Source organism: Mus musculus, chromosome 11 (assembly GCF_000001635.26).
Source record: "Mus musculus strain C57BL/6J chromosome 11, GRCm38.p6 C57BL/6J".
NCBI lineage: Eukaryota > Metazoa > Chordata > Mammalia > Rodentia > Muridae > Mus > Mus musculus.
The window spans coordinates 96,916,608-96,944,080 of record NC_000077.6 but is presented as its reverse complement, the minus strand read 5'-3'; the positions used below and the strand labels follow the sequence as shown (position 1 = coordinate 96,944,080).

Sequence of the window (27,473 nt, the reverse complement as noted above, 5' to 3'; positions counted from 1 at the left end):
ACTCAAACCAATAAGCTCTCCAGGTATGGATCCCTGCTCTGGTCCTGGACAGCTATTGGTTGATCCTAGGCACCTTGGTTCCGAGAACTTAGGACTTACTAGCTTGTCTGGGGCTCTAGTAAATTCTTCCTTCCCAGGCTAGACACACAGGCTGAGCAATTGGTTCCGAACCCAGGGCCAGGCGACGCTGGGTCACGTGGCCGACTGCTTACATGACGTGCGGGCTGCTGAGCGTCACTGTGACGTTCAGGAGACCTGCGAAGTGGACGGGCTACCTCCGTCACCTGTGCTGTCGGGGTGCAGTCATGGACCTGGGACCAATGCGCAAGAGTTACCGCGGGGATCGAGAGGTGCTGCCGCTGCCGCCGGGACACGGAAAGGGGGTGTCCCTAAATTAGCAAAGGGTTGGAGGAGCGCCTTGTGCTTTCAGGGGCCACTTACAAGGCAACGGGATTTAGGGGTCACCCTGATGGGAGAAGAGGGTTTCAGAGACAGCTACTGGGGAGGGCCTCAGGGGAACCGTGGATTAACGTGTACTCATAGACCCCTTGACATCAGAACCCACCTGTGTTGGAACCCAGCCCTTTTCTGACTGTCTCGCTGTGGACAATTTATGCTCTTTGGGCCTCAGTTTATCCACCTGTAAAGTGGTGATACCTACTTCACAAGGATGCTGTGGGTTTGGGGGTTTTCTCATTTTTTACATTTTTATACATTTAGAGTGTACATGTGTTTATACATGTATGACAGGCGACAACTTTCAGGAGTTTTTTGGTTTTTGTTTTTGTTTTTTTTTTTTTCCCACCATGTCGTAGGTCACCAGGAATGAACTCAGGTTGTCAGGTTTCGTGGTAGATGTCTTTACCAGTCTATATTTAGGCATTTGTAAAATGCTTAAAACAGTCATAAACGTGATATAAATTTATAAAGGAGCGGAAGCTGGGCTTGTAGCTGAGTGTTGTGGAGTCTTGCCTGGTGTGTATGAGGGTTCTGGGTTCCACCTTTGGCACCAAATGAACTAGGCACAGTGGATCCAGAGTTCAGGGTCCGGCTACACAGTGAGTTCAAGGCTAACCTGGAAGCTCTTCGTTTTAACCTCCCTCATCATGATCTTCTCCCCACTCAGGTCAGGGACCAAGAGATCAGTTCTGGGATTGGGATCCAGAGCTACAGTGGCCAAGTGTGCTTATCCGTGAACATCTGCAGGAGTGCTTGACTGAGATGTAGGCTCTTGTGAAACCTTAGAACTACTTCATGAAAAAGAATGAGGTGACCCACAGGAACTTCAGCACACTCCAGCCCTGGTTCATCCCTTCCTCCTTAGGAGACTCAGGGACTTACTGGGCCGTTTTATGCCTGTTTCACCATCTGTAAATGGACATAGAACCTACTTCCTGAGTAGTGTTTTGTTTGGTTGGTGTTTTTTTCTTTCTCTCATGGTCATCATTATGATGGCTAAATGCATTTACATTTGAAAAACATCTCAGCCCATTGCCAGGCACAGAGTAAACATTGTTCATTCGCTGACATCAACCTCTCTTTCTAGGCATTCGAGGAGACTCATCTGACCTCTCTGGATCCCATGAAGCAGTTTGCTTCCTGGTTTGACGAGGCTGTTCAGTGTCCGGACATAGGAGAAGCCAATGCTATGTGTGTGGCTACCTGCACCAGGTACACACAGCCTGGGGCCTCTGTGTGGGTGGGTCCAGATGGAGATTAGGAAGTGCTCTCAACATTATTATATCTTTAGTTCCGCTATTAAAGCCAGCCTTCTCTGAGCCCCAGTAAACCAGTCCTTAACTGGTAAACCAAAGCCAGATCACTGAATACTCTCTAGTGATAAAATGCAGTTCCTTATACATCTCCATCCCTAATGTATCCCCTCACGGCCCTTGGCCTCCCTCAGGCTCCTATCTGCTCACCCCTCATGGCCCTTGGCCTCCCTCAGGCTCCTATCTGCTCAAGCCCTGACTTTTGGAGCTATATCTGCTGGGACTGGCCCTGAGGCCCTATTCTCTCTCTCTCTCTCTCTCTCTCTCTCTCTCTCTCTCTCTCTCTCTCTCTCTCTTTTAAGGATTTATTTATTTATTATATGTAAGTACACTGTAGCTGTCTTCAGACACCCCAGAAGAGGGCATCAGATCTCATTACAGATGGTTGTGAGCCACCATGTGGTTGCTGGGATTTGAACTCACAACCTTCAGAAGAGCAGTTGGCACTCTTAACCGCTGAGCCATCTCTCCAGCCCCCTTATTCCCTCTCTTGAAACCCAGCATGGGAATTACCAAGCAGTCATACCCTGTGAGAAATCTCTAAGGTCAGCCTCCTTATTCAGCTCCTCTTGTCCCTTCTCACTAAAGCACCAGGCATCAAGATGGGGCTTTGACACCCTCAGTGTTACTCAGAGCTCTGAGCAGAGGGCCGTCCACCATTGCTTCTCTGCGTGATGCATTAGTTCAGTGTGTTGGCGGTCCAGTCTCTCCCAGCAGTGCACGGTTTTCATCAATGTCGGAGCAAAGTACTATAGGCAACAGGGGTTTACTGTTTATACTTCTGGAGGCTAGAAGTCTGAGAGCAAGTGGTTGTCAGGGGCGGTGTCTGGTGATGCCTCTGAAGCTAGCCACCCCCTTACCGTGTCTTCATGTGACCTTTGAGAGAGCCCCCACTCTGTCTTGTCTCTCTTTCTCTCTCTTCTTACAAAGACACCAGTCTTACTGGATTCGAGAGAGTCCTACCCCATGGACTACATTTAATCTTAATTGCCTTCCTAAAACCTCTTATCTTCCAAAAACAGTCACACGGTGGTTAGGGCAGTGTGCCATACATCCCTTAAGGGGGGTACTGATTGAGCCACAAAGAGCCCCCAGACAGTGGAATCACACTTATACCTCCTGGACAGGTTCCTAAGGGCACTGTTTGATGGCATCGGAGCCCACAACTTGACTCTCTGCCGTCTTTCTCTTTCAGTTTATGTCTATGCATTTGTCTATATGATTTACACCATTGACATTTGCCTCCATAAGGGGGGCATGGCTGGGGCGTGGCTGGGCATGGCTAGAGGGGTTGCTCCGGGGTGAGAACAGTGGGTTGGGTTCTGACCTGGTGCTCTGCTGTGTGCCCCCTAGAGACGGAAAACCCTCTGCCCGGATGCTGCTGCTGAAGGGCTTTGGCAAAGACGGCTTCCGCTTCTTCACTAACTACGAGAGCCGGAAGGGAAAAGAGCTGGTGAGGGTCAGGGTGAATCCTTCCAGGACGGACAGGGCTAGCCTAAGCCCTGGCTTACACCACCCCTGCTCGGGCTCCCTCCTGCTTCCAGGCCTGGGCACTGTGAATGAATAAGCCACACCCACCTCCACATCTGCTACTCAGCAGCACCCGTTCCTTCTGGTCTCATCCACCTGGTAACCTACATATACACATATATATGTATATATGTAATTTTTTTGCTTCTGGCCATGCATTTGTTTATATGATCACATGATTGACACTTGTCTCCCCTGCTACACTGTAAGCTCTGTGGAGCAAAGGTTGCCACTTTTATTTCATCTGTTTTGTTCCCAGCACCTGTTCTAAGGTACACAGGAGTTGGCATTTCATATGCATTTGTTAAGCCAGTCGGAGTGCATGTCACATTGACTGTCAAAACTCCCTGAGTGAGCTGGGTGTGGTAGTTCACACCTCTCCAGTATTCAGGAAGCTGAGGCAGGAGGATTAGCACAAATGAGCACAGAATGGGACCCTGTGTCAAAAACAAGAACAGAAATATTCAAAACTACAACGATGGTGATTGGAATGGCCGAGCCTCTAACTGGAGTTAACCTGGCTCACACCCAGCTCTACCCCTGAGGGCCTGTCTTCAGCTATGCCACCGGAGGCTCACCTTTGAGAGTTTAAATGCGATGTAACCGTGAATGCACCTGTTGATGGTATCCTACTCCATCTTCTGCCTTCCCCCTACATGCAGGAAGTACCGATTTCCTGTTTCGATAGTACCTTTTCTCTTCTTTCCAGGATTCTAATCCCTTTGCCTCTCTTGTCTTCTACTGGGAGCCCCTGAACCGTCAGGTGAGTGGTCGTCCCCACAACCACTTCTGGTGGGCTGGGTGAGCAGGGGTGAATTTATAAATGAATGTAGGAATCATGTTCTGCCTGGGCCTGGCCACTCTGCCTTTCACACCCAGCTCTCAGTCTAGATGGGCCTGGGAGTGTTGGGGCAGCTGATGGAACAGGGAAAAACTGGGCCTGGGCTAGCAGAAAGGTTTAGTAGTGTCAAGCATCACCTAGCCAGGTTCATCCACCAACAGGTGCGTGTGGAAGGCCCTGTGAAGAAACTCCCAGAGAAGGAGGCCGAGAACTACTTCCATTCCCGCCCCAAGAGCAGCCAGATTGGGGCTGTGGTCAGTCGCCAGAGTTCTGTGATCCCTGACCGGGAGGTAAGTAGGACCTCTGTATAATCCTCTTCATGAGCCAGGCCCTGAGTTCATCCCCAGAGGCTGTCTCCAGGAGATGCCAGGGTCTTGTCAAACTAGCAGAAAAGGATGATGTCCCTAGGAGAGAAGAGCAGGGGATGATGGGAAACGGACCTCCTCTCTCTGGCTCTCCTCTTGACCAGTGCCGTGGGGGTGGGGGGGGTCTACTTCCCTCACCTCTGTCCCCAACACCTGGCCTGGCTCCTGCCCCAGAGCCTAGGTTTGTAAGTCCTTAAGTGCATCATTTCCTGTGCCCGGCTCTTCCTCTGTCTTCTTCTTTAAATAGTACCTGAGAAAGAAAAATGAGGAACTGGGGCAGCTCTACCAGGACCAAGAGGTACCCAAGCCAGAATACTGGTAAGCGATACCTATGCTTGCAGGCCATTCAGAAAGGGACCCTGGGGCCCTGTCTGTGAAATCATGGATAGCCTTCTCTGAGAAGCCCTCAGCTGCATCCCAGGAACGTCTTGCAAAAGAGCTTGGGATGAGAGAGAGGTGGGAGCAGTAAACCTCTGCTTCTTCCCGCAGGGGTGGCTACATCCTGTACCCCCAAGTGATGGAGTTTTGGCAAGGCCAAACCAACCGCCTCCATGACCGTATTGTCTTCCGCCGAGGCCTGGCAACAGGAGACTCCCCTTTGGGACCCATGACCCACCACGGGGAGGAAGACTGGGTGTATGAGAGACTTGCACCTTAACACTGGACCCAAGAATGTTGGGGAATCACCAGGGGGCAGAGAGTGGGGAAAAGCAGTTATGGGAATAAGGGAATGGAAGCCCGGTCTACCTTCTCTGTGTGTGGCGCTGGGTTTAAACCTTGCTCAGGCTCGGCAACTCTGTACCACTGAGTGAGAGTCCCAGCATTTCTCTCTCTTTACCTTTTATTTTAAGACTAAGTTGCTGGCCCCTGAGCTGTTTGGAGAAGTGCCTGATTGGCTCCAGGAGCTGCCGTGGGGGGCCCTGTCTCTGCTTCCCCTAGGTTAGCCCTGAACTCACTGTGTTTATATCCCAGGCAAGCGTTGGCCTTGAGTTCCTCTTGCCTCAGTCCCTGGAGTAGTTGATTCTTGGCTTGTGCCACCAGGCCCAGCTCCAGTTCTTGTTTTTAAGCTAAGCCATTTCCTTTCTTAGCCCTTCTACCTACGTCTCTCCGGGACTCACCCTCCAAGTTCTCTGAACTCCGAATCAGTTAGTGGCTGGAACAAAGTGCCGTAGGGTTGTAGAGAATCACAAATAGCAAAGGATCTCCTAAGTGTTCCCTTGACTTTGCTCCTGGGTTTGGGGGAAGCCTGGCTTGGGAGCTGTTTCCAGTAATAAATTAATCAGGCTGCAGATAGACAAAAGGCTTCCCAGCCATGGAAAGGAGCCAGCCCAGGCCATGTTTGCTGTGACTCAGACAAATCATTATATGTTCTGGTTGGCCTTGAACTTATCACCCTGGACACACTTGCCTTGTTTTGACTTTGTGGCTGTGTGCTTCAGCCTCTGTCACTAACAAAGGCTCCTCCCGAGGCAACCTTGTCCTGTGTTGATCCCCCACTTCAGCCTGGGTCCAGGAAGGACATTGACCCTGTGGCCATCGGCCAGGTACCTTTACCTACCTCACCCCTTTTGCTGATGTGCCATGGACTGTGACTTTATTAGTATAAGCCGATGAGTTGTTGAGAAGTGTTATACCCCATGGCTGTTAGGGGGTTGTGTGTGCTCCCTCCCCCGGGCTTTAGTGTGATCCCAACTGTCAGTGCCAGTGCACAAGGGTGTAATAAAAACTTGTCAGCCGTGTGTGATATTAATGTTTAACTTGATTCCATTTTGTCTGCCCCAGTGAGGCACCTCAGCAGACAGGACAGTTAGGGAATGGATTTACAGGACTTTTCTGCTTGGGTCCAGCAGGGGGAGCCCAGTGGCTAGGGTTGGCCTTTACTGGGCAGTGGAGGCCAGTATCGGGCAGCCTCCCTGCCTCCCCCTTTCTCTGCTTGGGTTGCTTCCCAGTGAAACTGTGGTTGATAACCAGAGCCTCTCCCGTCTCCTGCACATATTTACCCTCTCGGTTCTTCCTCCTAGCGGCTCCTGAAAGTGTGCAGCTGCCTTGCTTGGGACTCCCTGGGGCAGCTCAATCTCTCTAGCCATCCAGGCCTCCAGTTTTGGGGGGACATGCACTGTCTCCCTGAAAGATTCCTGTAGAGATCTTTCTGGGACTGTGGTGGTACATGTAAAAAGCTTAGAGACCAGGGAGCCCATGAAAGGAAGTGTCTGGGCTACAGCTCAGCAGTAGAGTAAGATGGAAGTCAAGTGGTATGGATCACGCCTGTAATCCCAACACTTGGAAGGCAGGATTGGGACGATTGTAGTGAGTTTGAGGTCAGCCTGGGCTACATAGTGAGTTCCAAGCCAGCCTGGGCTGCAGTGTGAGCTCCTGTCTCAAAAAAATCAAAGAACAAATGAATCTGTGCCCAGTATCTATCTTCACTCCCTACCTGGGGTTAAGTAATCTTGGGATGGGCTTTTGTGAAAGGGACCCACAGTGTGGGTCCTAGAGGACACCCAGCCCCTGGGCTAACCAGTTGGCTTTCTCCCATTGGTTCCAGAGCCTGCACATTCCCCTTGGTGACTGTCACCTCCCAGTAGCCTACAACATAAACAATTTCCTGTCTCATCCCAGTCCCATTCTACAGAAGATAACTGATTGTTCCTGCCCATGCCACACCAACAGACCACAAGAGACATTCAAGAATAGAAGGTGCTGGGGTGGGCAGGGCAGGGCATTGTGGTTTATACAGACAGATGAGCTAAACAGAGTTAGCCAAGCGCCTGATATGTCTGACCCTGGCAGACCAGAAGAGAAGATGGCGCTGTCAGCAGTACCTGCCTCAGTGATGGGGGCTGGGGGACTAGAAAGTCTCTCTGTTAGAAATAGTGTATGTGGTATGGTAGCTAACAGCAAGGCTGTAAGATTGAGGGATGCCTCAACTCCTTTGGGGAGACTTTATGAACGGAATGACTAGTGAGATCTAGAAAGTTCTGGGGAGAAGGAAGGGATGAAAAGGCCGAGGTAAAGGCAGGGCGCTGAGCCTACTTTCTCTTCAGCCCCTGCTCTGCCTCCCTTATCCCCTGAGTTCCCCTGGCCTGGGTGAGGCACTTAACAAAGGTCTCCTTGTGTAGGTGTGTTTGTTTTGGCAATAAACTTCCTCAGCAACAGCTCCCTAGGGTGGGGTGTCCCAGCACACTCTGAGGAGCTGACCCAAAGGCTGCTGGACCACAGCAGAGTAGCCACCTTGCTCTTTCCCTGGTCCCAACATGAGCTCTAAAGATTTGGATGACTGAGGGTTTTTTTGGTTTGGTTTGGTTTGGTTTGGTTTTCTTTCCAGTTCTCAGGTCCTGTGGCTTAAGCAAGAAGGAGATTTAACATTACAGGGTGAGAACTCTTCCCTGGTCCTTAAACTAAAGCACTCGTGATGGGGGCATCCTGTAAGAAAAGGTCTACAGCCCCGAGGAGCTCTGGGCGTGTTTCTTGAGGTAGGGCCTTGCTGTATAACCCAGGCCAACCTTTGAACCTGCAATCCTGTCTCACTCAGCAAAGAGCCGAGGTTCCAGGGATTTGCTCTCAGACCTGACTTCAGAGACATCTCTCTTTGAAACGTTACCAAACTCATCAAGGTGGCACCAGAATTTAAATCGTGGTCCCAAACTGAACCACTGAGAATGTTGGAGACTTTGGGTCTGTGACCAAAGGTCTGCCCCAACTCTTAGAGCCCCCCTTGGCCTCTCTGTTGTCCAGGGGTCATCTTTCGCCTTCCTTTCTCCCTTGCCGTTAGAAGCCTTGTTTGATGATGGCGTTACTGACACAGCCCAACACTGTCACACGTAGGGGCTCCTTCCTGAAGTTTGAAGGGCCCAAAGGTCCACTTCACTCGTGGGAACCATCTACCTGCATTCGTGTGAGGCAAGTGTATAAATAAGACCGTGGTTTCTGCAGCCTTGTTTATTCCTAAGTAAAACCTACTTTTCCAACAAAATCCAAGGCTCCAGGATTCACTCCTGGTGCTCATCTGTCTTAAATACTATCAGGGAAGGAGTCGGGAGAAACCCGCATCCACTCCTCCAGTTTGGACCCTTGGGCCGGTCAGGGAGGCCTCTCTTTGGGGTTATGTAATTCAGCACCCACACAAGTGGTGGTCAAGGTCAGGAGTATTTCTGGGCTAGCCTTCAGTAGCACCCCGGGGAGTACGCGTGTCCCTTGCCCCTCCACTCCTGGGAGCAAAGTTCCAGGAAGTTTACTCCTTGAATTAAGAGGCGATCTCAAGCTTAAGAACTCCGCCTCTGGCACCAAGGAAACCACGGTCACGTGACTTCCGGAAACATTGCTCTCCCTGGATTGGCCCAGGCAACAGTCACACGGTAGAGAAAGTAGAGGATGCAGCGAATCAAATTCACCCTTCTCCCTGTTGCCTGGGGAGAGGGTGGAGTCCGTCCTGCTCTCTGTCTATTCTCTGCTGTGCCACCTCCCTGTGAGGCAAGCCACTGTGTCAAGGACAGCAGCACTTCTAGGTCACAGTTTTCACGCTGGACCAGAGTATGTGATCATAGGAGGAGGAGGCTCTTCGTAAAGCTGGGGCACATAAATACAAACCTAAGAACCGGGTGTTCCTGCCAGCAGGGATCAACCGCCAAGTGGCTGTGACCAAAGAGGCCAGCGTGGCAAGCTCCTGCCTCGGACCCCACCAGTGGCAGGGAGCAGGGCAGCGCTATGGTTCTCTTCGGCCGCTTTCATTGTCCTTTGTTCTCTCTGTCATCAAAGAGGTTGGGGTTCTCTGCCAACATGGCCCGAACTTTTTTCTTCTCTTTGAAGCGGCCTGAGTTGGAGACCTTGACATGCTTGCCTTTAGTGTTCTTATCCACAATCTTTTCCAGACGGCTGTTAAAGTCGCTGTGAGGGTCTCCTGCGTCAGGTCCTGGGGGCTCTGCACCTCCCTCTGTTTGGGCGTAGGTGTCCGGGATTTCGTAGAGCACTTTGGGAGTGGATTTTTTTTTCCGGAGGAAGGTCAGCTTCCACCAACCAACTTCAGTCATGGCGGTCCCTAAACCCAGGCAGAGCTTTCTGCTGGACCAAATGGAAGACACAAAGTCAGTGGGTGAAACTGGGCCAGCCCTATCTAGGCTCCTTCATAGAGACAGAGGCAAGTGCACTGGTTAACGCCTATAATCCCAGCCCAGTGGCTGAGCTGGGAGGGCTGTGAATTGGAGGCCAGCCTGGGCTACATAGTGAGGGCCTGTCTACAAACAAACAAAAAAGAAAAGAAAGTATTGAAGGTAGGACTGAAGGGCTGGAAAAAGAGCCCCCAAAGCAGCCATTAACAGGAAAGACACGACACGGAACCAGGCAGAGGGACAGTGAGACAACCCTACTCCATTGCCTTACAAAGCTGCAGAGAGCGAGCTTTGAGGTCCTTCCTTCCAAGCTGTAAACTAGGGAAACCCCTACCTAACCACACATATCCTGGTCTTTGCCACCATGACCAAGTCCTTCCCACCACTGCCCAGTGTTGGCAGACCGTTGACAGGTCACACCAGCAGAAGCACATGACAGAATGAAATAGAGTTTGTGATAGTTCCAGCCACTTGTCACTCCCAGCAGTGATGAGGAGAGGGCTGCTGCTGTCTAGGGCTGGATAATCTTGGGCTCTTGATGTCTAGCCAGGTTACATCTCTAGGCCTCAGTTTGTTTATCCATCCCACGCAACCCTGACATTCAGCCTTAACAGCTACTGCCCGTCTACACGGGTAGGACCTGCTTTACAGAGTAAAACTCAGGAGGTGGAATAATGGTTAGCACCCTGTTCTACCCCCACCAAGCGGCCGTGGGACAAGTGCTTGAAGGAGAGTTAAAGATTTGCAAGGCAGTCAGGTGGAGCCTGTGAGATGCCATCCTCACGGATTGTACTGGACCCCTCTATAACGCATAAGATGGGACTGGGGGGTTGAAATCCAGACTTCTCTGCTCGTGAGCCATGTGTCCCGACATAGAGCCACCTCTACATAGGCCTCATCTTTTATTAATTTCCACAAAGGTTCTTATGAGCTACAGGAAGGCCTGGGAAAGAAGCCATTGCTAATGTCTGCAGCATGGAAGACAGGCAGAGGGGGCGGAAGCCTGGGGGGAAATTAATCTCTACAGAGGTTTGCAAAGGCAGCTCTGAGCCTGGAAATGTTGGCAGCCTGGTCTTATGAACCTAGGAATTCACCAGGATAATTCTGGGAAGGAGGTTGCAGAAGCCAGTCGACACTAGAAAGCTAGATGGCCACGCAGCCCAGACCTGCCTTTGTTACCATCTGTAAAAGCTGATGACAGAGCTTGTGAGGGAGCCGGCAGGTAAATGCACCTCCTACCAGGCCTGGCGACCTGGGTTCCATGTCTAGGGCCCACGTGGTGAAAGGGGGGGAACTGACTCTCTCAACTCCTCCCCTGACTTCCGCAAACGTACCCTGGCACCCACAAAATAATTTTAAAAAATATTTTATTGAGGCCAGGCATGGTGGGGCACACCTTTAATCTTATCACTAGGAAGGCAGAAGCAGGTGGATCTCTGAGTTCAAGACCAGCCTGGTCTACATAGTGAGTTCCAGACCAGCAGCCAAGATTATGAAGTGAGACTCTGTTTCAAACAAACAAGCGAAAAACAAAACAGAAATGTAATTAAAAAAAAAAAGTTGATGATAGAAAGATCTGGAGGCATAGCTAAGTTGTAGAGCTTTTGCCTAATATACACCCAACTCTGTGCTTAATCCCCAGTACCAAACCCCCTCATATTTTATTTTATTTTATTTTATTTTATTTTATTTTATTTTATTTTATTTTATTTTATGTGCATTGGTGTTTTGCCTGCATATATGTCTGTGTGAGAGTGTTGGATCCTGGAGTCACAGACAGCTCTGGGTGCTGGCAATTGAACCCAGATCCTCTGGAAAAGCAGCCAGTGCCCTTAACCAGTGAGCCATCTCTCCAGCCCAAATTCACCAACAGTCTTCATTGCATTTTATAAAATCACCAGAAAGAAAGGTGCAAATTGAGTAGTGGGCTTTTTTGTTTTGTTTGTTTGGTTGGTTGGTTTGTTTTGTTTTGTTTTTCAAGACAGGGTTTCTCTGTAGCCCTGGCTGTCCTGGAAGTAGACCAGGCTGGACTTGAACTCAGAAATCTGCCTGCCTCTGCCTCCCAAGTGCTGGGATTAAAGGCGTGCGCCACCATGCCCGGCTGTTTGTTTGTTTTTAATGTAGAAGAAATATAGGGTATTGCTTTCTGCTCTTCTGGCTCTCTGATTTCCATAATTTCCATAAAACATATGAGTATTTAGAGTGAGGAGAGCATATCAAATTCAGAAGAAAACAAAAACAAAAACAAAAACAAAAGCAAGATGCTGGCTGGCCTAGGCTGGAAACAAGCTGAACAGCTCTTGCTGCTGTCCCCTGTGGTGTCTCCTGCCCCTCTGCACATACACCCTTCCCCCCACCCCCAGCCCCGAGGCTCTCCTATTACTTTATCCAGGAGGCAGACCACCCCCACCCCCCATTGCCCACTCTACCCCTTCAGCTGGGCTCAAGTGACAGAAGCTAAAAAGAGATCTTGTACAACTCCTACTTCAAGCATAGGGGAGCGGGAAGAGGGCCGGAGGGGTACTTCCAGGCACCTGGAGAGTTGAGTGCACCAAGGGACAGCCTGAGAGGTTTGTCTTGGCAGCGTGCCTTGCCTGGGCTTAGCACAGCCTTGCACAGAACTTGGTGTTCCAGAGTGGGTTACTGGAAGGAGCTGTGGGAGGGCAAGGAAGGAGGTCGGGAGTGGCACTCAGTAGCTGCCTTGCCGACCCAGCACTGCCATGACCCAGCACTGCCCATCTGGAGCTGCCAGAAACTTGGTGAATGGAGGGGTGGCCGATCCAGCTCCTGTATCTATTCTAAGCACCTGATTTCCTAGCCCTGGGTTGGGAGAGGGGCTTCTGCACATGCCAGTCGAAATGGACCCATTTTAACAACTCATACTGCATATCAAGATGGCATTCCCAGAACCTACCTCTCCTTGAAGTAGAAGGAGCCACAGGTCACAAGGAACTGGCCTGAAGATGGAAATGGGAACGGTTTGGTGCTTTCCTTGGTGCCCTGTGACCTGGACTTGTACCCTGAACTCTCTCCTCTCTTCTCCTCTCTTCTCCTCTCTTCTCCTCTCTTCTCCTCTCTTCTCCTCTCTTCTCCTCTCCTCTCCTCTCCTCTCCTCTCCTCTCCTCTCCTCTCCTCTCCCCTCCCCTCCCCTCCCCTCCCCTCCCCTCCCCTCCCCTCCCCTCCCCTCCCCTCCTCTCCCCTCCCCTCCCTCCCTCCCTCCCTCCCTCTCTCTCTCTCTCTCTCTCTCTTCTCTCTCCTCTCTCTCTGAGACAGGTTTCTCTGTATAACAGCCCAGGCTGTCCTGGAACTCGATTTTAGAGCAGGCTGGCCTCTAACTCACAGAGATCCACCTGCCTCTGCCTCCCTAGTGCTGGGATTAAAAGCATGTGCCACCACCACCCAGACAATACCCTGAACTCTTGAGGATGCTTTTTGCTGGCCTTCTGTCCTCCTTGTCCAGGACCACCTAAACACCTGAACAAGTGTTTGTCCCTTGAGGCCAGCCTAAATCTGAATTTAAAAAAACACACAAATTGATGGACTATTCTTTGTTTTTCATAATAACTCAGCTTCCAGAGTCTTTAGTCCACACAGAAGACAGTATAAAATCTGCTCGGGCTGGTGTTGCCCTCCTTGCATGCTAGCTCTCAGGAGGCAGGGGCAGCAGGATCTCTGTGAGTTTAGTCAGCACGCTCTACATACAGAACTCCAGAACAGTCAGGACCACGGAAGGAAATTGTCTGCCAGGGCAAGAGGTGCTCGCCATCCATCCCAGCACTCAGGAGTGAGGCAGAGGCTGGTGGAGCTCTGAGTTTGAGGCCAGCCTGGTCTACAGAGAGAGTTCCAGGACAGCCAGGGCTACACAGAGAAACTGCCTTGAAAAAAAAAACGAGAGAGAGAGAGAGAGAGAGAGCCTAAAAACAAGAACAGGTGTCATGTATGAGACAGGTCTGGTAGTATACATTTGTAACCTCAGCACTTAGGCAAGAGATCAGTGAGTTCAAAGTCAACCTATTTACCTAATAAGTTTCTAGTTCAGCCTGGCCTTCAGAGTGAGACCCTGTCTTAAAATCGTACCAAACCAAACTAACCAACAAACCAACCAACCAAAAATTGTCATGGTGTACAAGCGTCACAGATCTCCAGAGTGGTAAAGAGTAAAATGTTTCTAGTCACATGCCTATGAGTGATTGTGGAAAGCCGGGGTCGGGGTGGGGTGGGGGTGGGGACTTGGGGGTGGAAACGCAGATCTTGCGTGTGGTGAGAGCTGCTGTCTGCTAATACACGGCCCCGAGATGCCAGGGCTGGGCCCTTACCCTAGGCTGCAATCATGGGATAAGGGCAATCAAGCCCCAAGGATATCAGTTCCACCTCTGTGGTTTGCATAGCTTCAGGGCCCATGAAAGGCCTTTATGAGACAGTGGGCCACCTCCTGCCTTGGGAGGCTAGCACCATGGCATGCACATAAGCAGCCGAGACAGGTCCCTTCACCCCCACTAGAGCACTTGCTGATGGGCTTTGCCCAGAATGGGCCAAGCTCCCTCTGAGCTGGACAAGTTAACCATTGACTGAGGCAGGGGTGGAGGTGCAGGGGAGAGAGGAAGGGAGTATTGTAGAACCCGCTCCCCTCCCTCTACAGGGCCCCCCTAGTGGCCCTCGACCACCCTGAATGAGACTGGACAGGAAGTGGGAGATATTTCTGCCAGATAGCCAGACATACATGTTCTAGGTTGTGGGCCAGAGGGGACTGTCTTGAGCGGAGTTAAGAGTTTATATATTGAAACTTTCTCAGCAGGAATTCTTTTGGAGGCCTGGACCTTCTCCAAGAGACTAGTGAGGTGAGACTGGACGAAGTAAGAGTCCTGCTGAGCTTGTCCACCATGGAGCCATGAGCTGGGGAAACTCTGGCCAGGATCTACATCTAGGTTTCCCCACCCACCAGTCCCTGCTGCCTGTACCTGTAATCCGGACTGCTCTGGGCTGGAGGCGCGACTTTCCCTAGAGGAGTTGACAGTAGGAGCTGCCCAGGCAGGTGAGACTGGAGGAGGAGAGGGTGTCTCCAGGGTGTCGCGCTGGCCAGACTCAGCCTGGAGAGGTGGGTAGGAGCAGCTGCAGGGCAGGTGTAAGAGACAGGTGCAGAAGCAGGTACCTGCCTGCTGCGTGAGCTGCAGCTCCAGGAGTCAAGGTGAACCTGAAACCCGGCCCCTCCCAGCTAAGTAAACAGAAGCAGAGGCTGGCTCAGGCTGATGAATATTCATCACCCCAGAAATCCAATCCCAGTGCCCCTGCATCCACCCAGGAGCCAGGGTCCTCCTGGGATCACCAAGCTGGAGGACGGGATCCCGAGGGACGTCTGGGATTGGGGCGCACAGGAGCCTCTCTCCTCAGTTTTCCAGCTCTTCAGTGTCTGGTTGCACTCTGGAACCATCGCCAAAGCATCTCCCACCCATTTTCTCTTCCAAAGAGGCTCAGACCCCTCCTCGACATGGGCCACCACCTGAATCTTGCCAGGGCACACAAGAGAAAGGGTTAAGGACCATAGCGGGCTGGGCATCCCAGCTCCCTTTGAACTCCCGGGGGTTGAAACCAGTCTCTGGTTGAACTGGTTAGCAGACCGGTTCCCAGGCTGCCTGCTCTCCTCCACCCAGAGTTCCTCTGCAGGCAAGGAGACTGACTGGGATTCCCTCCTGACTAGAAGCCCCTCCACCTCCACCCCCCACCCCCAAGATCTCAGTAGAGGAAAAGGGCATGTGGGCAAGGTTCTTTAGACCCCTTGCATAGCGTCTTCCTGCTCAGAGGTGGTTACGGGGAGGGGACTTAAAATAATAGGGCAGAGCCAGGTGCCGTGTAACCCCAGGACCCAGGAAGCTAAATCAGGAAAATCATGAGTTCAAAGCCAGCCTGAGCCACATAGAGAATCTGTCTCAAAATGCTGAAAGTACACAAAGAATTTCCTGTGGGCAGGGGTTTCTCAGACTCCTAAAGAGAAAGGTAGAGAGGGAAGAGGAAGAAGAGGAGGAGGAAGAGAAGAGGGGGAGGAGGAGAGGAGGAGGAGGGAAGGTGGAGGAAAGAAAGGAGGAGGAGGAGGAGGAGGTGATAGGTATAGCAAACAGAAAGGTAGAACATGTATGTACACAGTCACCTTCCACAAACGCACCTCAGTCTGGCAGCTGGCCCTGGGGAGTGTTGTTGGGTGGCGGCCCTGAGGCCTTCTCTTGACCTTCAGATGGGTATCCCTCCAGAGTGAGACACAGCTGCTGCATATCCAGGGTTCTCACAGCTTCTTGTACCCAATATACTCACAGATGCCTTCCTTCCTCTCTGAACTGGGTATGTGTGCCCAGTACAGAGCAAGGCACTGGGGCTAAAAAAAAAACAAAGAGGCATAGATGGTCCCATTTCCCTGGCTCCCTCCCCAGGGTATGTTTTGACTCTAACTAGCCAACCCTCAAGTCTTCTCCATCTCCAGCCTTGCTTCAGTTAGGTCTAGCAGCTTCCGCCTCCTCTTCTTCCTCTTCCTCCCCCTCCTCTTCTTCTTGCCTTGGATCTTAGTCCTCTTATCCCAAATAGCCCTCGGATGGACAGACTTCCCATCCCATAACCCGTGCTGGAGCTGCCTTGACCCAGGCTCTTAGGAGGGAACCTCTACAGCAGCAGTTCTTAACCTGTGGGTTGAGACCCCTTTGGGAGTCACACATCAGATATCCTGCATATCAGATATTTCCCTTACAATTCACAACGGTAGCAAAATTGCAACGATGAAGTAGCAACAAAAATAATTTTAGGGCAGTTCACCACAACGTGAGGAGCTGCATTAGAGGGTTGCAGTGTTAGGAAGGTGGAGGCACAGCGTTAGAGCCTTCCGGGTTCTTTCCGACCCTCTCCACCCAACTCTCCTGAAGCCGGGCTCTTCTTTACCCACCTTTATAGGTACAGAGGTTGCTTAGGAAGGTGAATTCAGGAACACTGACTGCGCTCTGAGCTAGGAAGAGCTTCCTTACCCACTCTGTTCCCCAAGCCAAACTCCTATTCATCCCTCAAAACATGAACTGATCATTACACCTCCCATAAGAGCAAGGGTTTCCCTGTACTCCATAGAGGTTGTCCATATATTTTTGTTGAGTAAGAGATAAATACCAAGATTGATAATGCACACATGCATGTGCCCACATACAAGTAAATAATAGTATATACTAAGCTGCATAACTGTTAGTCTTCCTTATAGAAAAATTAGTTCCAGCCAGCATGGTGGCGCACGCCTTTAATCCCAGCACTCCGGAAGCAGAGGCAGGAGGATTTCTGAGTTCGAGGCCAGCCTGGTCTACAGAGTGAGTTCCAGGACAGCCAGGGCTATACAGAGAAACCCTGTCTCGAAAAACCAAAAAAAAAAAAAAAAAAAAAGAAGAAGAAAGAAAGAAAGAAATATTAGCTCCGTAAGCCCAGAAAGACATATCACTAATATGGCTGCCGCATACTAGGACTTTCTTTTTTCTCTTTTGAAATGGATCTATGTACCTCTTGCTGTCCCAGAATTCACTATGTAGACCAGGCTAGCTTTGAACTCACAAAGATATATTTGCCTCTGCCTCCCCCAAGTGCTGGGATTAAAGGAGTGCACCACCATCCCCAGCAACATAGTATGACAGCAATGTAGGAAGCGCCACTGTTATCTACAGGGGCTCTCCCAGCAGCCACTTGCTCTGCGCTGCTCTCCCCGGAGCACCTAGGTCTGTGAGGAGGAGATCCCGTGAATCTGACCTCTGCAGTTGCAGCTGTATAGCTGGCTTGCTCTTGGCTTATCTTCTCCAGGGGTAAGAGGTGTGGGAGTTTGAGGGTGTTATTTCGCAAGGTTACCCATCTCTAGTACAAGGCACACATGGATTGTCTTAGAAAAGTATCCACAGCTTCCTAGGTAGGTCACTTTAAGAATTCCCAGACTATCATCTTGCCCAGAAGACAATAGAAGCTAAAAAAGAAACTACAGTTCAAACTTTAGAAAGAAAGTAGGATCAGGTAAGGTGCATATTGGCCTGTGGATCCTCTACCCCAGTCACCTCCCAGCTCCCTTCATTACAGGAAGGGGTTTGTCCTCTATTACAGGCCTTCCTTCCCTCTACCTCTGTGGTGTTTGAGGCAAGGGGGGGGGTACAGATCCTGCTCTTCTGGCTCTACAGTAAGGATGGAACCCCTCATGAGAACTGCACGGTCTCAGGCTTGCCTGTGCCTACCTCTAATGAAGGGCAGGTGCGGGCCTTCTGGAAAGATCGGGCCCCGAGGAGCCAGGCTTCACTTGTGGCCTTCAGGATATTTATTCTGGGAGGTGCAGACGTGGGGTTATAGACATCACTACTCTCTTTTATTGCTATGTACAACTTGACACTATTAAAGTACATCTCTGAAAACTAGGTTCAAGTATAATATGCCCTACACAAGCCAACAGTGTGTATCTTTAGAAATGTATCCTTCCTGTTAAGTTCACCCAGGAGAGAACTGAAGGCCTGGGCAGCCACAAACACCCATTAGATATCAAATCTAGCCTAGTCAGACATAGCCTTCCTGTTTTCCTGAGCGCTGTCCAGGCAACAGAAACTGGTCCTAGGGCTATTTTATAAAAAAGAGAGAAGAGGGGAGCTGTGCTCTCCCCAACACTCTTTTCCTAGGAAACTGGAGCTCCTAAGAGAGAGCAGGGCCTGGCCCACATGGCCGGCAGAGGAAGGCGGAAGAGACCGGATCTTGAGGTTACTTAGCTTGGCCCATGTCACAAGCACAGAGGACAAAGATCGGTTTCTGACGGGCCACACCTAGGGCGGCTGGGAGGCCGGGCAGGGATGGCATCAGCTGCCTTCTGGTCTGAGGTAGGCAGTGGAGTTACGAATGTGGGCATTAGGCTTCTTTCTCCTTTTTCGCAGGAGGCAATGCAGGAGGCTCGGGTACTCTTCCAGATGTCCCCCACTCCCCAAAGGGGAGTTTGGATCCTCCTCACAGGGAGAACCTCTTACTGGGCATACAGATATGATATATGTATATGTATATTTTACACACACACACACACACACACACACACACACACACACACACACAGAGGATTGAGCCTAGGGCCTCTATCACTGAGCGATGTCCCCAGTATTGTTCTCGTGGTTGTTTGATTTTGTGGTTGTTTTGTTTTTTATCTTTTGAAGCCAGAACATTTATTTTGTGACTGATTGTCGTGACCTTCAAGATGAAGCCGATGCTGCAGTGGCCACTGCCTTGGGTGTAGGTGTTGGTCTTTCACGGAGTCCATGTCTGATCCGTGCCAGACAGTGTCTGCCCCATTCTCCAGTCGCTGCGGTGTCTGGTCTCTTAGACTTGGCACTCCGGCAATGCTTTCTCTTGAGTTTGGCATGGGACCCGTGTTTGTTGTGGTTTGACTTCTGAAAGTGGTGGGCCTCAGGGATGCAGCAACCGCACAACCACCAGTGGGTGTGGCCTTTAAAAATTCTTCCCCAAAGTTGCTCTTGCTCATCTTCCTTCGGCTGCAGAGGTCAGAAAGGTTAGGAGAGAAGGCAGGCACTCTGGTCGTCTGTCCTTCCCCCTCTCACTACATTGAACAGGCTGATGGTAATTCTTTTAGTAGCTGAGGCGAGACTTGAACTCATTTCAGTCCACAGAGTAGCCAGGATTACAGGCGTGTGTGACCAGCCTGGCTCCCCTTACATGCTCCCAGTATCGATCTCTATGGCCATCACGAGGTCACCCCAAAATTATCTGCATGTTCCATCATAAATTGATTCCCCTATAGATATGGAAGGCCAGAAGTCCAAAACCAGTTCCAGAGGGGCCAAGTCAAGGACTTGGCAGGATTATGATCTTCACAGAGAGCTCTGCTCCCAGCATCCTCCAGCTTTGGTGACACTCAGCTAGCCTGGCCTGCGACCACACAATTCATACCGTCTCCTTCACTCGACAGAATCTCACTGTGTAATTGAAGCTGGCCTAGCATTTCCCCTGCCTCGTGCTGGGATTATGGGCTTGTCTACTCTGCCCATCTCGCCACCCTTTCTGGCTCAGCTCTCTCTGCCTAGCTCTTTAGAGAACACTCAGCACGGCCCTTAGGGCTCACCCCCCCTGAGCCCTGCTACCTCCTCACCTCACGGTCCTCAGCGTAACGAATGGGCAAAGACTCCACTTTCCAAATACCATCACTATAGCATGCTCCAGGGGGTGGGCAGAGATATCTACGGGTTCATTTCTCAGTGTGCCCCATCTTCCATTCTGCAGACTAACTCTTCATTTCTCAGACTCTTGCAGACATTGTACCTTGAAGCCCTCTGCGGAGGAGAGATTTGCTGACAAGCCTGGGAATGTAGCTGGCTTACAGCTACAGTTAAGACTCCTTTAGGATTAGCCTCGGCAGCAGGAAGCGTCCGTCCAGAGGTGATGGTCTTCTGGGAACTCTTGTGTCTATAGGGGGAAAATATCCAGTTATTTCATCTCCAGGGCACTCTGAGGGGTTGAGGGGTGATACTCACCCCAGAGTTCCCCAGCCTCCACCTGCAGCCCAGTATGTTTGTCAGGTTGGCAGTCCCAGTGACAGGACCTAGAGGCTCACACCTACAGTCCTGGTATTCAGAAGGCTGAGGAAATACTGCTGAATGTTTGAAACTAGCCTAGTGTGGGCTACATAGTAAGGTCCTGTCTCAAACAAACAAACAAAACAACAACAACAACAAACCCACATGATCCAGCCAGTCATGGTAGTGAACATGTGTAATTCAAGTGCTTGGGAGGCAGAAGACCAGGACTTCAAGAATCACCTCACGGCCAGTGCTGCTGGCTCATGCCCTTAATCACCACACTCAGGAGGCAGAGGCAGGTGGATCTTTATTTAGCAAGACCTTGTCCCAAAAGAAGAAAATAAAAATCACACCCAGAGTGTGGAGAGATGGCTCAGAGGTTAAGAACACTGAATGTTCTCCCAGAGGACCCTAGTTTGGTCCCCCACACCTGCATGCAGCTCACAATGAATTGTAACTCCACATTCAGAAGGTCGGATGCCCTCTTCTAGCCTCTGAGGACATTATATGCACATGACGCACAGACATACATGTAGACAAAACACCCATACACATAAAATTTAAAACACTTTTTGAAATTGTCCTGGGCTGTGGTGGCACACACCTTTAATCCCAGCACTCGGGAGGCAGAGGCAGACGGATCTCTGTGATTTCAGGATCAGCCTGGTTTATAGAGTGAGTTCCAGGCCAGACAGTGGTGGTGCACGGCTTTAATCCCAGCGCTTGGGAGGCAGAGGCAGGTGGATTTCTGAGTTCGAGGGGCCAGCCTGGTCTACAGAGTGAGTTCCAGGATAGCCAGGGCTACACAGAGAAACCCTGTCTGAAAAAACAAAAACAAACAAATAAAAAAGTAAAACAAACAAAAAAGTAGAAAAGTTAGAGTGAGTTCCAGGACAGTCAAGGCTACACAGAGAAATCTTGTCTTGAAAAACCAAACCAAACCAAAGTCAAAAAATTAAAACTAAACCAATCAACCAAAAAGACATAACGTTTGAGATCAGCTCAGGTGTACTACTTGAGACCACGCTTCAAAAGGCAGAAAAGAAGAACATAATTTCCCTCTGCTCGCTCCTGTTTCTGTCTGATTCCCCCTATAGAAAATGACCCCAGGAAACCCGCTCAGGAAACCATCTTTCCCCCACCCTGAAAAATGGCCACTTGCCTCTGAAGAGTACAGTCTGTGTCACAGACAGACATGTCTGCTTTCCAACATGATAGAAGTGAATAGTATCTTTGTGTCTCTTGTATTTGAGTTCGCTGGTGTGCTATATTGATGACTGTCCCCAAATTCTTGTCCACCTCAAACCCCAGAATTACGACCCTGTTTGAAAATAGTCTTTTGCAGATGTATTTAGGTAAGATGTGGTCACACCAATAAGCCCTAAATCCAAAGCCTGGAGTCCTTGTGGGAAAATAGACACAGAGGCACACAAAGGTCTACCACATATGCTAAGGAGGACATCACCTCAAGGCCAGGAACAAGGCCCACTGGCCACCGCCAGAGACAGGGAGGCACAGGACTGGTCATGCGGATGCCATGGTTTCTGGCATCCGTGGTAATCTACCATAGTACCTGTAGTGGCTATTCCTGGTTGTCAACTTGACTATATTTGGAATGAACTACAATCCAGAATTGGAAGGCTCACCAGTGACCCTTATCTGGAGGCTTGGAGATAGAAGTTTATTTATTTTTTTTTTTTAAGATTTATTTATTTATTTATTTATTTATTATATGTAAGTACACTGTAGCTGTCTTCAGACACCCCAGAAGAGGGTATCAGATTTCGTTACGGATGGTTGTGAGCCACCATGTGGTTGCTGGGATTTGAACTCGGGACCTTCGGAAGAGCAGTCGGCGCTCTTAACCACTGAGCCATCTCGCCAGCCCCGAGATAGAAGTTTATGATCTGGATCTTGGTATGGAGATCTTGAGGCATAGTGGCTATGGATTCCAGAAGATTAAATCTCCGAGTTCAAGGTCATCCGGGATTAAAGGTGTGGTGGAACTCTTGCTCCTTCGCCTGCTTGCTGCGTGAGACTGAGTAACTGCTAGATCCTTGGACTTCCATTCACAGCTATGACTGAACCATTGTTGGGAACTGGGCTGCAGACTGTAAGTCATCAATAAATTCCTTTACTATAGAGAGACTATCCATAAATTCTGTGATTCTAGAGAACCCTGACTAATACAGTACCTCTTTTAAAAAAATACACCTAGTTTCTTGTAAAGTTGCACATCTCACGTAGGTGTTTACTGGCCATTTGGGCTTCATATTCATAGAAGTGATCCTTACTTGATGTAGAAAATCCTCACTTGTATTCATGGGGGGGGGTGGGGGATGGAAGAAGAGGAGGAGGAAGAAGAAGAGGAAGAGAAGGAGGAACCCATTATAGATTGTAGATCTTCTGGACAATCTTCGGGGACCTGCTGCCCACTGGGTGGGGTTGTGTGTCCACAGGATTCAATTTCAGCCCAATTGCTGACCTGAGGGCTCCTCTTCATGACCTATCTTTGTCAACTTTTCCAACATCATTTCCCTTCTGTGTCCCTCTGGGTGAGAGTTCAGTTTCTACTCCCCTTGTGCTCTGAACATGCTCCATGATTGGTCCGGATGGGGTTATTTATGCACCTTTGATAAATGAACACAGTCCTGGCCTCCGGGGAGGTTTCCTAGGATGCAGAATGTGGCAAGCCCATCACACCGAACACCGAACGAATCCCCCCCCCCCCAAGGCTAGAACTGTGTCTTTGTGTTGAGGGTCTCAGAACTGGTCCTTGGCAGATGTGGATCTGGGCAGGATGTGAGGCTGACAGTTGGTTGGGTGGTTTAGTGAAGGACTTAATTTTCTTTCTCTTGGCAGATTATATTCACTCCCCTGTCACAATGAAGATGCAGTAATCAACACAGTGGTGTACTTGAGAGGTGGTAGACAGGGCCAAGTTCAAGGCCACCTGGGCACGGAGGGCACAGCCAGCCAAGACAACGGTACAGTCAGTAGCCCTGAGGACAACTCCGCTGACTGACTCTGTGTGGCCTTCATGGACCTGTGCCCACCCTGGGAAGCTAACCATCCCTAATTTCTTCCCACTTTCTGACTCCTAAGAGGCTCAAGAGGGAGTTGGCTCCATATCCTGACCTGCAAAGGGAGGTAAAGGCAGCTGGGGACCTTGAAGCTCTTTGCCCTAGAACATGAATCACAACCATCAGCATCATTAAACCTCCGTGTAAACAGCTCGCCCTTGCTCATCCTTCCTCCTTGCCCGAGCAGCTATCAATGCCAGGCTGTAGAGATGAACAAGTCTGCAAACCTTCCCACCACGTGCTCTCAGGTCAGCAACTGAAAACAATAGCAACATGGAGATACTCCACACACAACACAGCAAGGTGCTCAAACTTAGGGCTGCTGAGTTTCCAGGGCTTCCAAGAAGATTCCTCTCTCTCCCTCTCTCTCTCTCTCCCCCTCTCTTCTTCTCTCTCTTTCTCTTCTTTCTTCCTCTCTTTCCTTTCTTTTATCTCTCCCCTCTCTCTTCCTTTTTCTCTCTCTCTTCTTCCCTCTGTTTCCCCCCTCTCCCTCTTCCTCCTGTCATACACACACACACACACACACACACACACACACCAGTTTGCGGACCATAAAGTAATTAATCCACATAGAATTCATATAAATGTCATTTGGATGTCAAAGGTAAAGCCTCATTTTACAGATTTTTTTTCATGATAAGCCATGGGCACTGGTCCAGAACCAGGTGTGGTAAGGAAGAGCCTTGTAAGTCAGAAGGGACTTCAGGGGCGACAGCTCCGAGGAACCAGGGAGAAAGTGAAAGTCACTCTGAAGGCTGGTGAAGGACACAGAGAGGCCACTGCAGCTGAGCCATCGTGGCAGGCCAAGGGTGGGCACAGGTGTGTCACACAGAGAGCAAGAATGGAAGCTAAGGAGGCTGGCATGACCTGGGTTTGAATCCCAACCTCCCCAGCATCAACTGTATCGGTGTTGGACGAGTAACCATGTAAGCTTTGGCTCTCTCACCTTTAACTTAGCTACTAATAGAATCCGCCCTGTCTGTGAGTTGTTATAAGGATCAAATTAGATACAGCTTATAAAACATCAGATCTACACTGGCAGGTGGTTATCACTTAGTAAACAAGCTAACCATAACAGAGGGCAGGGCAGCCTGCTTGCAGGGCACCTGCACTGTGCGGCTCTGTCCTTCCGCATTGCAAAGCCTGGCTGGCTCAGACTCTGTCCCTCTTCACCGTCCCCTCTTCTAAATCAGCAGAGACATTTGAGATTCATGATCAGAAACCTTCTGCAGCCTCTCCTTACTGAGAGTTCCACAAGCAAAGTCCTCCCTCTCTCCCAAAGCTGGCAGAGTGAATGACTTGAACAACCTGGTCATAGGTCTACCCATAGGCCTCAAGTGCCTCATGACCTAAGAAAAGTTCAGGATGCCTGTGTCCTCTGGGCTAGTTTCCCCCTGGGGTCAGTGGTTGGGCAGAACTATCATCAAAGATCTGTGAGTCAGCACGGAGCCGTGGGTAGGGGTGAAGTGCTGGTGGTCTCTGTTTCACCCTCACGACTCAAGAGGATTGGGTCTGCTAGACTGACTGCACAGCCCCTGCTGTGCCCTGGTGTTGGTTCAAGGAGGAGAGATACCCTTGGAGGGTGTGGCAGGGCCGGGCCTCGTGGGATGTCCCAGGGAACTTGCACCACGTTATTGGAACCCAGTGTTTAATCATAGGGGAGTCTGAGCAATTCCACTTGCTTGAGTCAGCATCCTGACATGGGAGCCAAGTTCCCATGAGAGCTCTGAAGAGGCCCTCAGTTCCTCTCTGTGGACTATTTCCAGGGATACCTCTCAACTTACTTTGTAATGATAATGATTATATATTTTATATGTGTGTATAGTTCACAAACCATGAGATCACGTAGCTACAATATGCTGTCAACTGTAAAAAGTTCTGAACATTTAAAAAATATTTGTATTGTTTTTATTTTATGTGTATGAATGTCTGGCCTGTGTGTATGTGCATTAGAGTCCCCCTGGATCTGGAGTTACAGGTGGTTGTGAGTGGCCATGTGGATGCTTGGATGCTGGGAACTGAACCCAGGTCCTCTGCAAGAGCAGCCAGTGCTCTTAACTGCTGAGCCACCTCTCCAGTCCCCTAATTCTTTTCTTTTCCTTCTGTTTCTGAGACTGGATTTACCTATTCTGGATAGCCTCAAAATCACTATGTGGTCCAGGATGACCTTGAACATCTGAGCCTCCTGCCTCCACCTCCCACCTGCTGGGATTACTGATCTATGCCACCTCATATATGTGTGCTAGGGATGGAACCCAGGGCTTCAGGCACACAGGCTCTGCACTCTACCCACTGAGCTCCATCCTTGCCCTGCGCTCTGCATCTTTAGTGTGTTTATTTATTTAAGCCCCTAAATAGAAGCACCCTGAGATAGGCTTGCTGTTATCGCTACCTCGAGAGAACTGTGGCTATTGGAGAAGTGTGGAAACTGTCCAAATCTCACAGGGCCAGAATCTTGGTCTTCCCACTACAGCAGCACACCAGGCAGTTCAGTCCAGGGTCCACTAAGCCCTGAGTATTGTGTTGCGTTGGGGAGTGATTGAAGAAGGAACACGGTATCTAGAAATGCCGTCCCTAGGTCTGCAGGGTCACTGGGATTATGTCTTTCTCTCATCCTTTCAATCTTTCCACTTCTTGTTCAAATCTGAAGCCCGCCCTTGAACGGAGCTGCCACGACAACTCAGTTTGTGACTTTCCAAGCTGTCTTTCTTTTCAGGCTAATGACTGTCTGCAGTCTAAATACAGACTTGAGTACCTTCTGCACACTGTCCGCTTGACAGTCCCCAGCATTGCCAACTCCACAAGTTCAAAGCCCCTCCTCTCCAACACATGCTCCACAACTGGTGTCATTATCTCAGGTGGTGGCACTCCCACTCAACACTTCAGTGTCATCTTTGTGTGTGTGTGTGTGTGTGTGTGTGTGTGTGCTTTGTTTTTGGAGACAGGGTTTCTCTGTGTAGGTCTGGCTTTGCTGGAACTCACTTTGTAGACCAGGCTGAATTTGAACCCAGAAATCTGCCTGCCTCTGTCTCCCAAGCGCTGGGATTGAAGGCGTGTGCCGCCACTGCCCAGCTTGAGTGTCATGTTTGAGTCCTCCCTCCTCACCCATTTGGCCAATCTATTGCCAACGCCTGTCTGTTTTCCTCCTAAATTCTGCTTATCTCCTCCCTACAGCTTCTGACCTAGGTGAGGCCCAACCTCTCCCTTACAGCCTCCTAGTTGCTCTGGACACAGCCTTATTGCCCATTAGCCCATCCTCCTAACCAATATGTGTTATGTCCTTCCTTGTACCAAACCCTTCAGTGGTTCCTCTCTGTCTGCAGTGTGAAGTCCAAGTTCCTTAATGAGGGACTCTTTGTTACGATCCTTATATTTTTACAGCCTCCTCCCGGGTCACTGCCTTAAACCTTTTACTGTATAGAGGTGGGTCTGAGGTCAGCTATAGGTGGGAGACCTGTGTAGTGTCCTCTTGAGATCCCTCGTGAAACAAGGGACCTTGCACTTCACTTTGTCTTGGACCACGTATATTTTGCCGGTCTCCCCTGCTTGTCTTTCCCTGAACCACTCTTGCAGCTGTAGTTTTAAAGTTTGTGCAGTCTCTTCCATCAGAAACAGCCTTTCCACTCCACCAGGAACACCCGCCATCATCCTTCCTTCTGCAACTTTTTTTTTTTTTTTTTTTTTTTTTTTTGGCTTTTCGAGACAGGGTTTCTCTGTATAGCCCTGGCTGTCCTGGAACTCACTTTGTAGATCAGGCTGGCCTCGAACTCAGAAATCCGCCTGCCTCTGCCTCCCTGCTGGGATTAAAGGCGTGTGCCACCACGCAACTTTTTGTTTACTATTCAATGAGTGTTGCTTCCTCTCCCTTCCCTGTCCCAGTCGTCCAACAAGAATCGGGTGCTCAAAAATCGTATTTATCATAAATGGGAGGACAAAATGTGACGAGAGCCTCAAGAGACCTGTGACCTTCTATATGTGGTAAAGGGAGAAAATGGTGGGAAGAAAGTATTTTTTTTAACTACTTTCGAAACGCCATCGGGAAGGTGCTAGGACCTGTTCCGCGCATGTGTTCGTTCTCTAGCTGGGGGCTCCGCGCCAGGCTGATGAAAAAGCAGCCTAAAACGGCTCTTGGGTGCCCCCTACCGCCATCGTGCAAGTGTAACATCCCTTCCTGGAGATCACCCGGCCGGAGCCCGCCTCTCGCCTTCCATTGGCTGTCAG

General features: G+C 50.1%; 2 protein-coding genes and 1 long non-coding RNA gene across 9 annotated transcripts; 2 read left to right on the top strand and 1 right to left on the bottom strand.

Annotated features, from left to right (window-relative positions):
* The first annotated feature begins 61 nt into the window (after window positions 1-61).
* Pnpo (pyridoxine 5'-phosphate oxidase) lies at window positions 62-6,265 on the top strand. Its single transcript, NM_134021.2, has 7 exons — window positions 62-350; window positions 1,547-1,671; window positions 3,126-3,225; window positions 4,012-4,065; window positions 4,305-4,433; window positions 4,756-4,826; window positions 4,998-6,265. The coding sequence occupies exons 1-7, from the start codon at window positions 213-215 to the stop codon at window positions 5,164-5,166; spliced, it is 786 nt and encodes a 261-aa protein (NP_598782.1). The 5' UTR covers window positions 62-212; the 3' UTR covers window positions 5,167-6,265.
* Prr15l (proline rich 15-like) lies at window positions 6,248-17,920 on the bottom strand. Of its 5 annotated transcripts, XM_030245864.1 has the most exons (4): window positions 17,842-17,920; window positions 15,771-15,977; window positions 14,572-15,116; window positions 8,433-9,563 (listed from the first exon to the last, which is right to left on the bottom strand). In XM_030245864.1, exon 4 carries the CDS (start codon window positions 9,533-9,535, stop codon window positions 9,233-9,235), a length of 303 nt encoding a protein of 100 aa, XP_030101724.1. In that variant the 5' UTR covers window positions 9,536-9,563; window positions 14,572-15,116; window positions 15,771-15,977; window positions 17,842-17,920; the 3' UTR covers window positions 8,433-9,232. The 5 variants fall into 5 exon arrangements, with proteins under 5 accessions (XP_030101725.1, XP_030101724.1, NP_666138.1 ...); XM_030245865.1 differs by lacking the exons at window positions 15,771-15,977; window positions 17,842-17,920 and adding an exon at window positions 12,528-12,570 and having other exon boundaries at window positions 6,248-9,563; window positions 14,572-15,319; NM_146026.2 differs by lacking the exons at window positions 15,771-15,977; window positions 17,842-17,920 and adding an exon at window positions 12,528-12,570 and having other exon boundaries at window positions 8,433-9,566; window positions 14,572-14,800.
* Window positions 17,014-25,146, top strand: Gm11525. 3 transcript variants are annotated; one of them, XR_880185.3, is made up of 4 exons: window positions 17,014-17,626; window positions 19,894-20,029; window positions 21,909-22,282; window positions 23,032-25,146. It is a non-coding gene; the product is annotated as a predicted gene 11525 (long non-coding RNA). The 3 variants fall into 3 exon arrangements; XR_880186.3 differs by having other exon boundaries at window positions 17,014-18,468; XR_003949764.1 differs by having other exon boundaries at window positions 17,014-20,029.
* Window positions 25,147-27,473: the final 2,327 nt, after the last annotated feature.